Source organism: Strix uralensis, chromosome 8, assembly GCF_047716275.1.
Source record: "Strix uralensis isolate ZFMK-TIS-50842 chromosome 8, bStrUra1, whole genome shotgun sequence".
Lineage (NCBI taxonomy): Eukaryota > Metazoa > Chordata > Aves > Strigiformes > Strigidae > Strix > Strix uralensis.
In genome coordinates, this window is record NC_133979.1 from 16896204 (window position 1) to 16910461 (window position 14258).

The window sequence follows — 14258 nt, forward strand, 5'->3', positions numbered from 1 at the left end:
AAAAATTAGTTCCAAAACAAATAATTAAAGAAATAATTAATTCCAAACTTCCTTGTAGCTGCTTGTTACTATTATTTTTTTGCTGCTTGCTAATAATGCTACATAGTGATGTGGCACAAAATTAATGAGCCCAGGCAGAAAAGCTCTGTGTACAGTGGGAAGCCAAAGGTTCTGGCATGACTTGATGCAGGTGAGGAGAGATAGGCTGGTTCTCACTTCAGGGTTAGGGCCACTGATAGAAGTTTCTGTTCAGAAAAAGACATGGCAGTCTGGTCTGTAAGAGCAGGACTCCATCTATGATGATGATCATAATTATTTTTTCAGTGAAAGCTGCAATATCTTTATGTCCTTCAACTAGCCTCATTCAATCAGTTTCTGTTACAGAAAGGGAAACTGCCTGGCCAGACAGTAAGCAGAGGTGAATAGCTGTAGTAGTTTTATAGGAACCTTATTCACAAGGGGTATCTCCCTTGGACAAATCTGTGGTAAAAACCAACTGCTAGTGAACTCACAAACCCAGTCATCATCGTTTAACACTAACATTTCTGAGTAGGCAACCATGTGTCATATAAACAAAAAATGAATATTAGACACTCTTAAAGATATTTGTATATTCTAGATACAGATACCCATGATATTTGAAATTATTTAGAGTACCACAGACTTACTTAGGGATATGTGTGTACATAAATTCAGTAAAAAACTTACCCCGTAACCTGGAATTCCTGACTCTCCTTCAGGTCCAATTCCTCCTAGGTGTCCCTGTTAAATGCAATAATCAGTGATAGAAAAATGAGCTCCCTTGTAAAATGTTACCACAATGCCTACTTTATAAAGTTATCACATGGAAAAATCTTCAAATATTGAGATTTGAGAACCACAGACAATTTCCTTGTTCGGTCCAACTTCATTTGGTAATGAATACTGGGCTTTTCCCTGTTCTGTAGAAAAATGGTCAACATTTTCAGTCCTAACCTTATAAACCCTGTGCAGAATACAGACCAAAAGAATCTGAGCTTTCAGCAGTGCAGAGGAACTCTGTTTATAAATGCTGAGTATGCCAAGAGAAGCTGAGGGTGGTCCTCACCTTAGGAAGTTGAGTCCTCTTGAAAATATTTGCCATTAGATAGTTACTTTACTTCTGTACTTCATGTGTTCAGGGACGCAGTGCTGCATTCAGTGGCCACAGGACTGGGCCCTGGAGCAGCAAGGTGGGTGTGTTGCCTCACTAGTGTGGAGGCTGCATGTGTCTGTGCATCTATTACACAGGGTGGAGCAAGCTTGGGGAGCTTGTGTTGAAAGGAGCTCAAAGTTAATGGAAATACACTCAATTCAGTTAACTCTGGAACAGGTTCCCATTCAGCAGGAGTAGCAGTCCTCATCTGAAATGCTTTGTTTCAGCCATGGCTGAGGCTTATTTTATGTAACAGCAAACCCCATGTTTTCTGTTCTTGGAACTGGAAAGGTTTAAGAAACAGCCACAGCAGTGAGGTTATATGTGGACTGTGGGGCATGAGTATTCCATGGCGTTCCCTGCCATCCTGGTCCTCTGATTGTCAGATCAGGAACCTGATCAGAGCATGAGATGACTCCTTCCAGGTCCATGGCCTGTGTTTCTGTCTGGAAAGGTGCACAGGTCTCATTCTGGTGCTGAAAGACCAGGGCAAGCATCAGGACGCACAGGCTGGGAAGGACACTGCCTGCATCTCCAACTACAAAAACCATTTATTCATGCTACGGCTGTGACTTGCCTCTTCCCATGGAGAGACACGATTCTGCTAAACCAGAAATACACAAACTCTTAAATAAGCATGTTTTGTACGAACCACTGGACCTCGAGTTCCTCTTGCACCTTTGGGACCAATTTCTCCTGGTTGGCCAGAGTCACCAGCAGGTCCAACTTCTCCAGGAGGACCAAGCTGTCCCTTTTCCCCCTGTTGGTGTTATTGTATTAAAAATAATAAGAGATCAATACTAAGTTTCAAAATGCAGTTTATGCTTAACCAAAGTGTAACAGCATTATTTAATAGGAGTACTACATTTACGTATGTCATTTACTATAGTTCTTAGAATGTCTGAACTCAGAACTCTTCAGTGAAAAAAACCCTTCTGCTAAAGACTTTCTATTATTTTTGTTTTGTTTTAGCCAAAGCTTAACGTTTTTTGATAGCAGCAGAAACTGTTCTGAGTTGCAAAATCACATCTTGATACAAATTTAAGTTTCCCAAGGTCCTGAATGTTATTGATTGCAGAATGATGACAATCCTAATTGCTATGGCTAGAAAGAAAAAGAAATGGCTTGAAGCATGACATAAAACAGGGATCGGCTTGGTTCAGTGGAATTATTTTGTAATGTAAATTTGAGTTTCAGATAAAAGGAAGGAAATTGGGGAAGATACTACCTTCTTTCCTAAACGGCCCCTCTGACCTGGATTTCCTGGTGTTCCTTCGGGGCCCTGTACATTTATTAGAGAGAGAAAAACAAATGATTGAGAAAGGCCTGGAAACATGTTTAAACTCTGCTCCAAATTGGATAACTAAGCAGGCTTTTGTAATGCAGAGAGGTGGGAGGAAAAATCTCATTAACTGTCGCTGTAAGCAAGTTAGTAGGACTGTTTCAAGTTACAGCAGAAACAAGTGGGCAAGCATCAGGGATCACTTATCAAACTAGTGAAAATAGGGGGAAAAAACCCCATAAATCTTGTCCACACAGAAAATATTACTTTAGGAATAAAATTGCTTCAAGACAACCACTGGATTCAGAGAAATACAATACACAACCAGAGGAAAACTCTGAAAACCTTGGGGCTCTCAAGTGTGAAAGCAGGGCCCTGACTCAACTTGCTGCAGAGCAGAAACCTAACACAGTAAGTGCCGGTGCCTACCACTGCCTGCCTCTTGGTGGCTGTGTGTGCTGCCTGCAGATGAAGGGTGCTATGGAGCTACAGGCCCACTGCCCTCTAGGTCACCTCAAAAACTGACTGTCCCAAAGGGCTGGATCTGTCCACTGCTCACCAGCTTCAATTTACCCAAAAGCTCTGTGAGTTAGAGCAGGTAATTTAGCTTCAGTTTTGGATAAAGGGAGATAAATTTGGGCTTTTTTTGAGTCACTGTGGTGATAAGCCAGGGTCAGTATAATTTAAACTGATTTGTGAAGCTTATTTGTTTCTTTGTAAGCTTTTGTTTAAGGAAAATGTAGTATTACTTTCACCCCCAATAAAACCATCAGACAATTGATTATAGGAAACTGATTTCCATGTTTAGACCAGGATGTTATGGTCTGTCTGCATCCCTAGAAGGAGGTCAAACCAAAACCGTGATGGGAACACTCCCAGACGCCGGGGAGGATGAGTGGGGAGGGAGGCAGCTCTGCAGCCGCCTTCGGAATGCGTGGAACAGAAACGTAAAAAATTCCCTGCTAACCACATCCTCCCAAACATTGAATTGCCAGACCTGCCTGTCTCACTGAAGCACAGCAGCACTGCTGATGTTGTTTACGGTATACAAGTCTAATTACGTACAATGTAGATATGGCAGGGCTGAGCTGTTTTATGATAATTTCAATGCATGAAACTTTTGAGCTTCTCCAGAATTGTCAACCCAAAACAGAAAAAACAAAAAGTCAGGGTGATATCATTGTATCAGAAACAAAAATTGTTCTGTAGCACACTAAGTGTGCTAACAACTAACAGAGCATTTTTTCCCTTCACTAGGAGAGTAATTCACTGTGAAGAACACAGGTCTAAAGACAGCAAATTGTAACACCACTGTTTAGAGGACAGAGGGAACAGTGCTCACAGCCATTGACAGCTGGCCCTCCAACTGATGTTTACTTGTACTCCAACATCACATAAGAGCTACAGAGAAGGCAGCCAGAGGTCTGCAAATGAGAACATGATGATTTTTGGTAAGGGAATTTGATGTCTGACTTGAGGCTACATACTTGCTTTGGAAACTGTGCTCCAAAATATTAGTTCACATTAAGAAGTTGCATAAAACTTCAGAAAAATGGATTTTATAGATGGATTTTAGCTGCTAGCAGTGTTGCCAGAACAAATACCCGAACTGATCTAACAACGTTGACTATGGATCCCAATGCTCATTTACTATTTGACATGTGTATGTTTGCTGCCATTTCTCTCCATCAGCAATCTCTGCCTCAGTTCTCTATGACAACTGCTGCTCTCATGATATGTTTATTTAATTCTTTTCACAGAGGCAACAAAATGAAGTTAGTTCAAGAATAAACGTCTTTTAAGAATAAAATGTAACAATGAAATTCTTTGTCTCTTCTCCTTACTTTTTACAGTATATGCCTCATTACAGGGTGACTGACAAATTAATAAGAAAAGGTCCACCAAAGACGACATTACACCACAGCACAGAATTATTATCAGAAGCAGCGCTGCCCAGCACCATAGACTCTCATTTCTGTAAGTCAGTTCCAGTGCAGGATGGACAGCATCCATAACATTGTCTTTACAACACCTTGGCAGCAGTGTAGAAAGACCACTGTTAGGAAAAGGCAGGCCATTCAACTGATCAGGAGTCAACAGCAGGAACAATTTGGATTATCCAATATCTATCATGTGATACTGGTTTTAAATCACTTTTGACCTGCCTTGTACTCCTTACCAGAGAAGGTGCTATAATCCACACCAACACTTTAAGAAATCCTGTGCTGTTGGTGTCTGTGCTGCAATAATTTTGTAACTAAAGCAACCTCAATGTTCAGGATATCACTTTTTCTACAAATGTTATTTTTAGACCTTCTTTTTGTTGTTAAGGTTTATTAAAAGGAATGATAGCTAAGCATGTATGTGGTAAGAACAATAGCACAAAATCTTAAATTGGAGCCAAATCTCATGTGCTTCAAAGTCTAATGCTTCATCATTTACAAACTGCTCAGAATGGCAGTTCTTTACTTGTAATCTAAACTTGTAATCTAAACTAAAAGCTAGATAGCCCTGGGACAGTAAAACAGCACCATGAGTAGGGAAAGTGATACAAAACAATGGAAGATCTTACAGCACAATTTATGTATGCATCTTGCCAATTGCTTTGGGTGTTTTTAAAATTTAAAGAATGATCTAATACCTTGAGGTTGTTCACAGTCTCCAAATGAAGGTGACAATAGAGACTAATGACAGAAGGTTGTCTGGAGAGATCTGAAGTGAGAGGCTCCAGGTTGTTTGATGTATGTGTCTGGAGGAATCACTATCTGCTAAGAGTTCCCATAGTTAAGATAGGAAAAACACTTGTCTCCTCTCTCTACCAACCCTGAAAAGCTGAACCACATAGAAAAGGGCGACAAGCTAATTTAAAGATGGTTATCTCTAATGGCAATATAAAATCAGAGAATAAAAAATAAAAGCAGCAAACAAAATTAAAAAGAAAATAATTACAGAAAGCAAATCAGTAAAAAGTCCACTTAGACCTGAAGACACTTACAGGAATACCCATTATGCCAGGTTCACCAGGGGGTCCAGCAATTCCTGGTAACCCCATCTCTCCTTTTTCACCACCTTCTCCAGGAAGTCCCTGGTCTCCAGGTTCTCCCTAAAACAAAGCAAAAAAAAAAAAGCTTAGTCAAGCTGCTGCTACAGAATTATTTATTCTTGAGAAAAGTGAATTCTGAATCTTCAAGTCTGACAAAAAGCTGATGGGAATCCTACCAGTCAAATTCAGATCAGGCTCCAAATTACGGTAAAGCCCTATCTCATTCATACACTCCTACGGCGAGATTTTGCCTCATCCATCGCCAACTACCTGAGGGTGTCCTTTGTGACATCCCCTGTCCTGGCACCTGTCACAGTATTGAGCCAATGCAGGGAGTGGAGCAGCCTTGGGCTTGCTCTCTCCAGCATGATAGCCATGACAGAAATAAGCTGTACTCAGTTCTTCAGCTTGCATTTCTCCGTCAAGCCATTCAACTTTGCAGCCCCTGTAGGGTAGGTATGTGCCTAAAAGGCACAGGGAAGCCTGTAATATACAGGGCCTCCTGTGTTAAAACTAAGTGTACTCAAATGGGCTCTCTCTGAAATAGGAGGAAAAAAAGAGATCTGGGTCCTTAATCTAATATGACTGCTTTACATCTGCAACATAAACTGAATGTACCTTTGGGCCATCTTTTCCTTGAACACCATCTTCTCCTGGAGGTCCTGGTTCACCCTTATAGAAAGGAACAGTTGGAAACAGAGTTATTGCCTAAACTTCTCGACATAGATGTATTGCCTTGGAAGAACTCAGACTAGATTTACACATGCTTATTATCTTTTAGACAACTTTTATGTTGCTGTTATATTTTATTTGTCTTCATTTTTCAATGATCTACAGTGACAGAGTCACAGCCCTGTGAATCTTGAACATAGCACAACATAAAAGATGATCAACATTAGAAAAATGAGGCAATACTCTGTCCATATAACTCTGGATATTTGGACAGTGGCACTGAGATTGTTTGGTTTCAGAGTATTCAACATGTAATTACAGTAACCTCAAAAATATACCTACTGTGTCCTGAAACTTCCATGTTTATGTGGATAACTACTATACTGGTATGTTTAGTGACTCAGTTTAGGGCCATGAAAAACTCATCATTTACCAACAGTATCAGCATCATGGCATTTGCCTTTCTCAGGTAAAGACACTGGCAACTTGCAACTTTTGATACAGATGGTAAAAAAGCAAATACAAGCTGCCCTAATCTAGTAACACAGTATTTCAGACATAGTGGTATAGTTAAGTCCAGAGCACCCACTGTGGACCAGTACCAGGAATTACTCTCTAAGGACAGGCAGAATTGTGGAATGCACCTCGCTGGAGATTTTGGGCAGGAGGAAAAGATGACAGCAAGAAGCTAATGGAACAAGACATCTCAATGGTAAGACTTAAGTCTGAAAGGATATAGTTTATGGTTTTTTAAAAGTATCCTGGATAAAATACGTTTCTAGACCTTTAAAAGGTTTTTTTTAGCCTTCAAATGTAGGCAACTGTTTGAGTCAGATGAGGGGGCTAAAATGCACGGGAAGAATAAGCAGAGGCACAAGTGCTTGGTAAAATCAAGTGTCAAACGAGCCATCCACAGCACCAGAAGCAAACCAGCCACTTTAGATGGTGGTACAGAGAGATACCCTGCTCTGCTGAGACTATAATGTTCCCATTATCTCACCTAGACTGGGTATCCCTACACAGCATTATTGTGTGCTGTCATCTTAACACACCTTGGACTGAACACCCTTGGATTTATCTTCATTCTCAGACCACTCGTTCATGTCTCTCAGTGACATGAGACACTTGGAAATATTATGACATTATAATCAATACTCTTTTTAACTTGCTACAGTATTACAATTTTCTTTTTTTAAAAAAAGATATTGGAAAACAGTTTCTTATTGAATTCTTATCAAAAATTAAGGTTTCTCAACCTGCATTTCTGACACATTCATAACATACTTTCCTTTTGGGAAGATTTGCATCCATAGCTTACCCTTAAACCTTGGTCACCTGGTTCTCCAGCCTTCCCAGCAGGTCCAGTGTCTCCCTGGAACATCACAAGAAATAACTGGATTTTAAGGGACAATATTTCTAACAGTGACAGGATTTACATATAACGCAGTCATCATGACAATAACAATATTTCTTAATGGCTCCTTTCCTGTATCACTACCTACTTGGATAATGAATCAGATCATTCTGATTTGATTTTATGAAAAGTTGAAAATTTAAGCAGCACAAGAGAGAATAATTTCAACATTTACCTTTGCACCTGGTTCTCCCTGCAGTCCAGGTTCTCCTTCAGGGCCAGGAGGTCCCTGCATGATACAAGAGCTACTGTTACACATGATCACCAATAATAATTTTGCAACCACCAAACAATACAGCCAAAATTGAAGCGGAAAAATGGCATGAGACACTGTGAAAGATGTATGTCTGGAAAATTAAATTAAGATAACACAGTTCTTTGTTCTTACTAGAGTCCAACCGAATAAAAGAAAGAAGGGTATAGGAGGAGTTCAGGAACTGCACTGTGGGTCAGGAACGTATTGAAGACTCAGCAGTACCACCAAGCCTGTACCGTTCACCATAAATTACGAGCGGGCTGAGCAATCATCTATCTTTTATAAGTCTGACTGACAACTTCATCACTGTTTAGGCTTGGAGCCATGTAGATATAGCCTCTGGAGAACAAAGCCCTTTTTGGAGTCTTCAGCCCTTAAAGAGTTAATGGTATCAGATTACTTCTTGTAAAGTTTACATTTAAACCTTTTTTTAATAGTCAGTCAGAAGACTGGATTTTGGGTGACTGAGGAAGCGTGTTTCTTTGAATAAACCAGATCCCTTCTGTTCTAAGTGAGCTCATCCCTTAGCTACTTCATTGCAAATGTGGCTAATACATTCTGTCATATTTCTTTCAAAGAGATATTAAAAACAAAGCAAAAAATAGAAGCAAAAGATAGCAAGAAGATTGCCTGCAGATACTTTTCTTCAGCTACCATTTGCAAGGACGTATGATTAAGGCTGTTCTACTGTCTAACTGCAAGGAGAATGGTGCTTCAAAAAAAAAAAAAAAAGGAAGGTAATTTGCTCAACTAAACATTCACCTTATAGGTGCAGATGTCATGAACATATGCTCAAAGACAGTGCTCACAGAAAAAGCTACTTATTTTAGACAATTTTTTTGGTAACAGCTTTAAGAGTCTTTCAGCTACTCATGGTATTTAAGTCAGCTCCAGGTAATAAAAAAAATGGCTTCTAAACATGTTGTCCAGGCTTATTCAGTTGCTTGAGTGTTTGTAATTACTACATAAATGATTAAAAGCTCACCTCAAAACCCATTTCTCCAATAGGGCCAGCATCCCCTGGTTGTCCTCTTGGACCCTGGCATTAAACAAAATTTTGGATGTATCATTGAATTAGCATTAAATTACATTGTGTAGTTTTGACTTTGTCTCTTCAGAACTCTCCAATTGGCATAAAGAAGCGTAATTCATTGTCTCTCCTCCTGAATCCAACAGGATATCATACCCTGATGGCATACAGTACTGAAGACCTCATTCCCAGTCTTGATACATTGAAATAACAGATTTCAAATAATAGCACAGATGTCTCTTCTTTTAGACTCTTCTTAGTTTATCTAAACTAAGCTCTTCTCTTGATTAACTGAGACTTTGTTTAATCAAGGTTTGTTAGACTGTCTGGTTTGCTTTGTGGAAAAGCCTACAGTCTGGTATGGAATTAACTGAAAACAACTACTGTGTGCTCCACTATAGATTCAGCAATGTTTATACAGGACAATCACTGAGGTGTAATGGACTAAAGGCTGTAGCCTTTTTGGTAGTATTAGTAATTATACTATGAGCTTTTTTTAATAGGCCCTGCTGTAAGTAATAACTTTATTGCAGTAACACATAGGGATTGTTTCCCAAAGCTGCATGCTCAAATTCTCTGCACATGTTAGATTGTCCATCTCTGCTCACAGAGTGAGATTTGTGTGCTGGGGGGTAGAGGTTGCCTGTAACAGCTTACAGCTGATTCCATAGCCACTATGAACATTTGTCAAGACAAATCCACCCTCTGGATGTATCCAGTCTTTGAACTTTTAGAAAGTTCATGTCCATTTACTCCTTTGGGAATCATCTGTGTTTAAGTGCATTCTAAATTCAAAGCATTTTGTTGATCTATTATTCTCATGTAAAAGAAGGATGCTGCTACCCATATTTATGATAGAAGTCTTTTAAGCAAATATTTACTCTTTTTTGTTTCACTTCCTCTTACAGACTATGCATATGGTTTTGCTTCTGATGACTGGGCAGTGATAATGCGAGTATATTCTTCCCTTGGAAAAACAATGTAAACTCCGTATTACTGAGAGGATCTCAGCAGATGCATATATTTTACCCTATAGCTTCATTTAAGCGTGAACAACTGAAACTACAGTTAATTTCCCATTGAGAAATCACTTGGTCCTAAACTTAGTCCATCGGTTTTCATTTGCAGCAGCTCTATGGCATTCCACTAAGCAAGGGCTACAAAGCTTAATTTTGATTCACAAGTCAAGTATTTCTTCATAATATTACCATGGAGCTAAGTCTGTTGGATTGGTAATGTATCTTTCCCCCGAGACTTTCAGGGAATTTCAGAAGTCAAAAATTTATAGCAATATAGGCACTACTTTTAACCATTAACTACAGGTAATTTGCAAAGAAGGATTTTACTGAAATATCTGACAAGTAGGTAAAGTCAGAATGTAATTTAGATCAAGGTCGTTACTACAAATAGTTCTAATTGCTTATGTTTCTCTGCTCCTCCACCAATAATTAGGGTTTTTCTGCTCTGTGCAGAACTAGTGACAGGGCCAGAGAAACTGCTTCAGCAGCTGCCTTTCATGTAGTAACCAGATGACAGAAGATGAAATCAAGCTGCTTGGATGGGCAGTTAAAAAAAGAGCCACACGTTTAATTTCATAGTATCTTGTGTCATTTTCATCACTTCTTTCTAGCTCCACAGACCATTTTCTGAAGACATTTTACTCTTTCAGTACTTGAAAGAAAAGGTACCTTGTTCATAGGATAAACTTTTCTTACTTCTGACACTGCATGTGTAGATTCTATGATGATGAGCACAACAGAAAGTAGACCACTTAGATTAGATAAGGCTGATAGTCACTCTATATATATGAAAATTCAGACTTGACCGGAAAATGGCAGGAGTTTTGTGTATAAGCCTTGCATTAGAAGGCTCTCAGATGTCACATGAAGATTAGATAAAATAAATGAAAGGGATGAAGTGACAGGAATGCAATAATAACTGTTAGAAAATACATTTTCTGTTGAAACATTTTGCCACTCCTACGGGCAGCTCAATTTAGTAGACAATTATATCCAAAAGAACATTTACCAAAATAAATGTTGGTATTTTTCTAGCCCCCCAAAATGTGCAATGGCTTTCTGCAACCATGTTAGCCTATGGATTAGTAGAAATTATATTTAATAATATTAGAAATAATAATAATTAGTAGAAATAATATACTTTATATCAACAGCTCACTTTCAAGATTTAAATTAACTATATGTCATTTGATGTGCAAAATAACTTTTCAGAAGTAAGTCAAAACCACACGATTTTTGACAACACTATTAGATTTCTGCACTGTCAAACAGCAGTCTTCTCCCAAGTCCCCCTAGGACAACACACATTCTTTCACTCTACTTATATAATCTGATTTACCCCCAGAGATGGTGATGCAATATATTGCTGTCATGGCTACACCTTGAAGCACTTTGCATATATTTGTTGCAGATTCTGCATGATCTTCTGTTACAGTATCAGCCACATAAAAGTGAGTGCGGCTTTGAACTAATAACAATCAGAAGAATCCATCCAGCAGAGGAATGTCTGAGGTTTATTATAACGGTCTCTTTTTTGTTGAAAATTTAACCTGCCAAATAGATGTGGTCCCTGAGTTCCTGAATAACTATCCTAAAATTTGCCTGAAAAAAACCCCACTAATATCTGTATTGGCATATATATTTACATAATCCATAACATACATGTCTATCGCAATGCAGCATAAAGCCATATAATATTGTGGTCCAGATTCTGTCATGCTCTCTTATGTTGTGCACCCCTTACTACAGTGTGTCCCAACATGAGTAACAGGTCTCCTTATGAACAAGTTATGCTAAGCAAGGGAGGCAGACCCTGCAGTTTTGGAACAATTACCCCCAATTCCAATCTAACCACAGCTGGCAACACCGAATCTTGGTAAAATGGAGCTCGAGTTACCAGGGAATTCAGTATAATATGTGGAAAAATTTTTAAGCAGGCATAAGGATCAACTTACTGGCTCTCCCATTGGTCCCTTGTCTCCTGTGGTTCCAGGAGGCCCAAGCAAACCCTGGAAGATTAAAATAAAATAAAAATCACTGGAAACAAGCTGTTTCATATTCTGTGAAAAGCCACTTCATCTCTTATTTCTGCTCACTCAATAACTTGCTCAGAAACACCCAAGAAATAAGTGCAGCCTTTTCTTCTGGTTGATGTACATTGCCACATCACTAGCTCCTGTGGCAGGTGAGGGAGCCCTGAATAAATCCTTCCTCAGTTTCTTTACATACAGACGAATCTTAGCTGATCCACCATTTACCAGTTCCTCACCATTCTCCTTAGACTCTGTGCTGCTTGTGTATGCAAACTGGGCCTAAACACAATGTTATGAGTGTTCTGCCCTACAAACTGTATTTGAGATGATCAGTAAGGTTCACAGCCCACTTTTCTTTCTGCTCAACCTGGCTCACGACATCTCTGTCTCATACTCTCTTCTAGAAACTGTAGCTGTAGGAGTAATAGAGCAGTATTTTGTAGTTTGCAATAAACGAACTAATTCCCATCACTTCAACCTAATGCGGCTTTGCTTCATTCATTTCCATATATATATAAAAAAATATAGCTAAAGGTCCTAGTTAATGAAGAGGAAATGAAAACCCATCATGTCAAGGTGAGAGGCAACAAGCTCCTAAATCTGAGCAGAAGAGGCAAGAGAAGTACAGTGACAACCAATATTATGAGTCTCAATTTCAGCACAAAATCACCCCCATTACTGCTTTGTTTCTGCTTTTCTGCTTCCTTCCTTATTGAAAATCTGAAATTCTGGAAAGATTTTCACCTTCTTTGTGAAAGAAAGCCTCAGATAGAACATGTTAGATTTCCATTGAAAAACACCCTAAAAGGAGGAACTTTCTCCTATACATGTGATATACATTTACACATTTTTCTACATCTATCCCAACATTGATAATATACATCTACTCTAAAATCTATCAAAGAATTATTTTTCTATCTCACAGTGACCTTCTCCCTTAAAACTACAATAAAACTAAAAAAAAAAAATGAAGCAACTTCTAGGACCCCCTTACTAACTACAATGGCCATTTCTTCTGCTGCAATTTGCTATCATATTGTATTCTGTGGCACATCATCCATGAAAACACTCATCTTGTAGCAGACTAGACCATGTTCAGACTTACTCTCACTTCTGCCCCTGATTCTTTGTACGAATAAATGCAAACCATACTATCAGAGTTTTCCAGCTGCTCTGAAGTTGACAAATTCCTTCATACCTGAGTGTGAAACAAAGTATGAGATTCTGTGGCTTTTTTTTTGGTAGAAGTACTAGAGAATTTTATACTCACAAGTGCACCCTGATCTCCTCTTTCTCCTGGATTTCCAGCTTTACCCTGGTCAAAGAGAAATATTGAAAGACAATGCTGGCTTTAGATAATTTCCAAACACAGCTCAGAAATTAGTAGTAACTGTTAAGGCTTCTTTTAAGGATTGGCTCCAATACTTACAATGAGACCGGGGACTCCTTTCTTTCCTGGATCGCCTCTTTCTCCCTGATAAATAACCAACAATGTGTGAATTCTATGTGCCTTTGCTAGATAAGCTGTATACAGTTGCTGTCAGTTTAAATGCTGGGTGACTCTGCAAAAAGTACAGATTCAGGCTTAGATGGCCTTATGCCATAATAAGGAAGTACCTGAAGAAGGCAGAAATTTGCAAATCTACTCCTGGATTAAATGGAACTCTATGGATTCTGACATGCTGGGTTGTTTTTTTGTTTGCTTTCTTTTCTTCTCTGTTATGGTCTATCTCAATGTTTTGTATAGTACTGACCAATGCAAGTGCTCACCTTAATGCCTTGTGTTCCTGGTTCTCCTGGAGGACCGTCTAGACCTCTTAGCCCCTGAATATTGAACAAATGATTTGGAACATTAATTTTGCATTATTTTTGTTATCATCAGAGAGATGCAACATAAGCTTTAGGAGAGGGGAAATGTTTTGTTAGCACGAAAAACAAGTTTCATTGTATGTTAAGTGTGAAATAAAGCTTCAAAGAATAAAGTAAGTTTCTGATTTGCTGAAACATGAATATAAGAAGAAAAAATTTTTAAAATATGTAAACAAAATGTTCAGGGTCTTTGTTGGAGTCAGCTTGCAGGATGATATTTTCTGCTCTCTTTTCCATTCACTTTGTGTGCATGCAACAGTCACATATTTAGAAGAATTTAGATGAGCGCTGGTTATATGGAGTGCTTGCTTTTGAGCATATTATAAGTTGTATATACAAAAATCCAGCTTGCTAGTAAGACTCTAAAACAGGCAGATAAAGTTCTTCCATTAGTAAACCAGTTTGAGGCAAGATTAAAAGCAATTTATAATCTTGCATAGTGAACTACTCTATTGTTAGACTAAAT

General features: G+C 38.7%; 1 protein-coding gene across 1 annotated transcript in view; it reads right to left on the minus strand.

The window, feature by feature from the left end:
• Positions 1-14258, minus strand: part of COL24A1 (collagen type XXIV alpha 1 chain) — a 149113-nt gene that overhangs the window by 29638 nt on the left and 105217 nt on the right. The window contains exons 31-42 of the mRNA XM_074877236.1: positions 13694-13747; positions 13353-13397; positions 13194-13238; positions 11846-11899; positions 8827-8880; positions 7761-7814; positions 7490-7543; positions 6118-6171; positions 5452-5559; positions 2403-2456; positions 1827-1934; positions 709-762 (exon numbers count right to left, since the gene is read on the minus strand). Coding sequence (XP_074733337.1) covers positions 709-762; positions 1827-1934; positions 2403-2456; positions 5452-5559; positions 6118-6171; positions 7490-7543; positions 7761-7814; positions 8827-8880; positions 11846-11899; positions 13194-13238; positions 13353-13397; positions 13694-13747 — 738 coding nt within the window. The remainder of the gene's footprint in view (positions 1-708; positions 763-1826; positions 1935-2402; positions 2457-5451; positions 5560-6117; positions 6172-7489; positions 7544-7760; positions 7815-8826; positions 8881-11845; positions 11900-13193; positions 13239-13352; positions 13398-13693; positions 13748-14258) is intronic.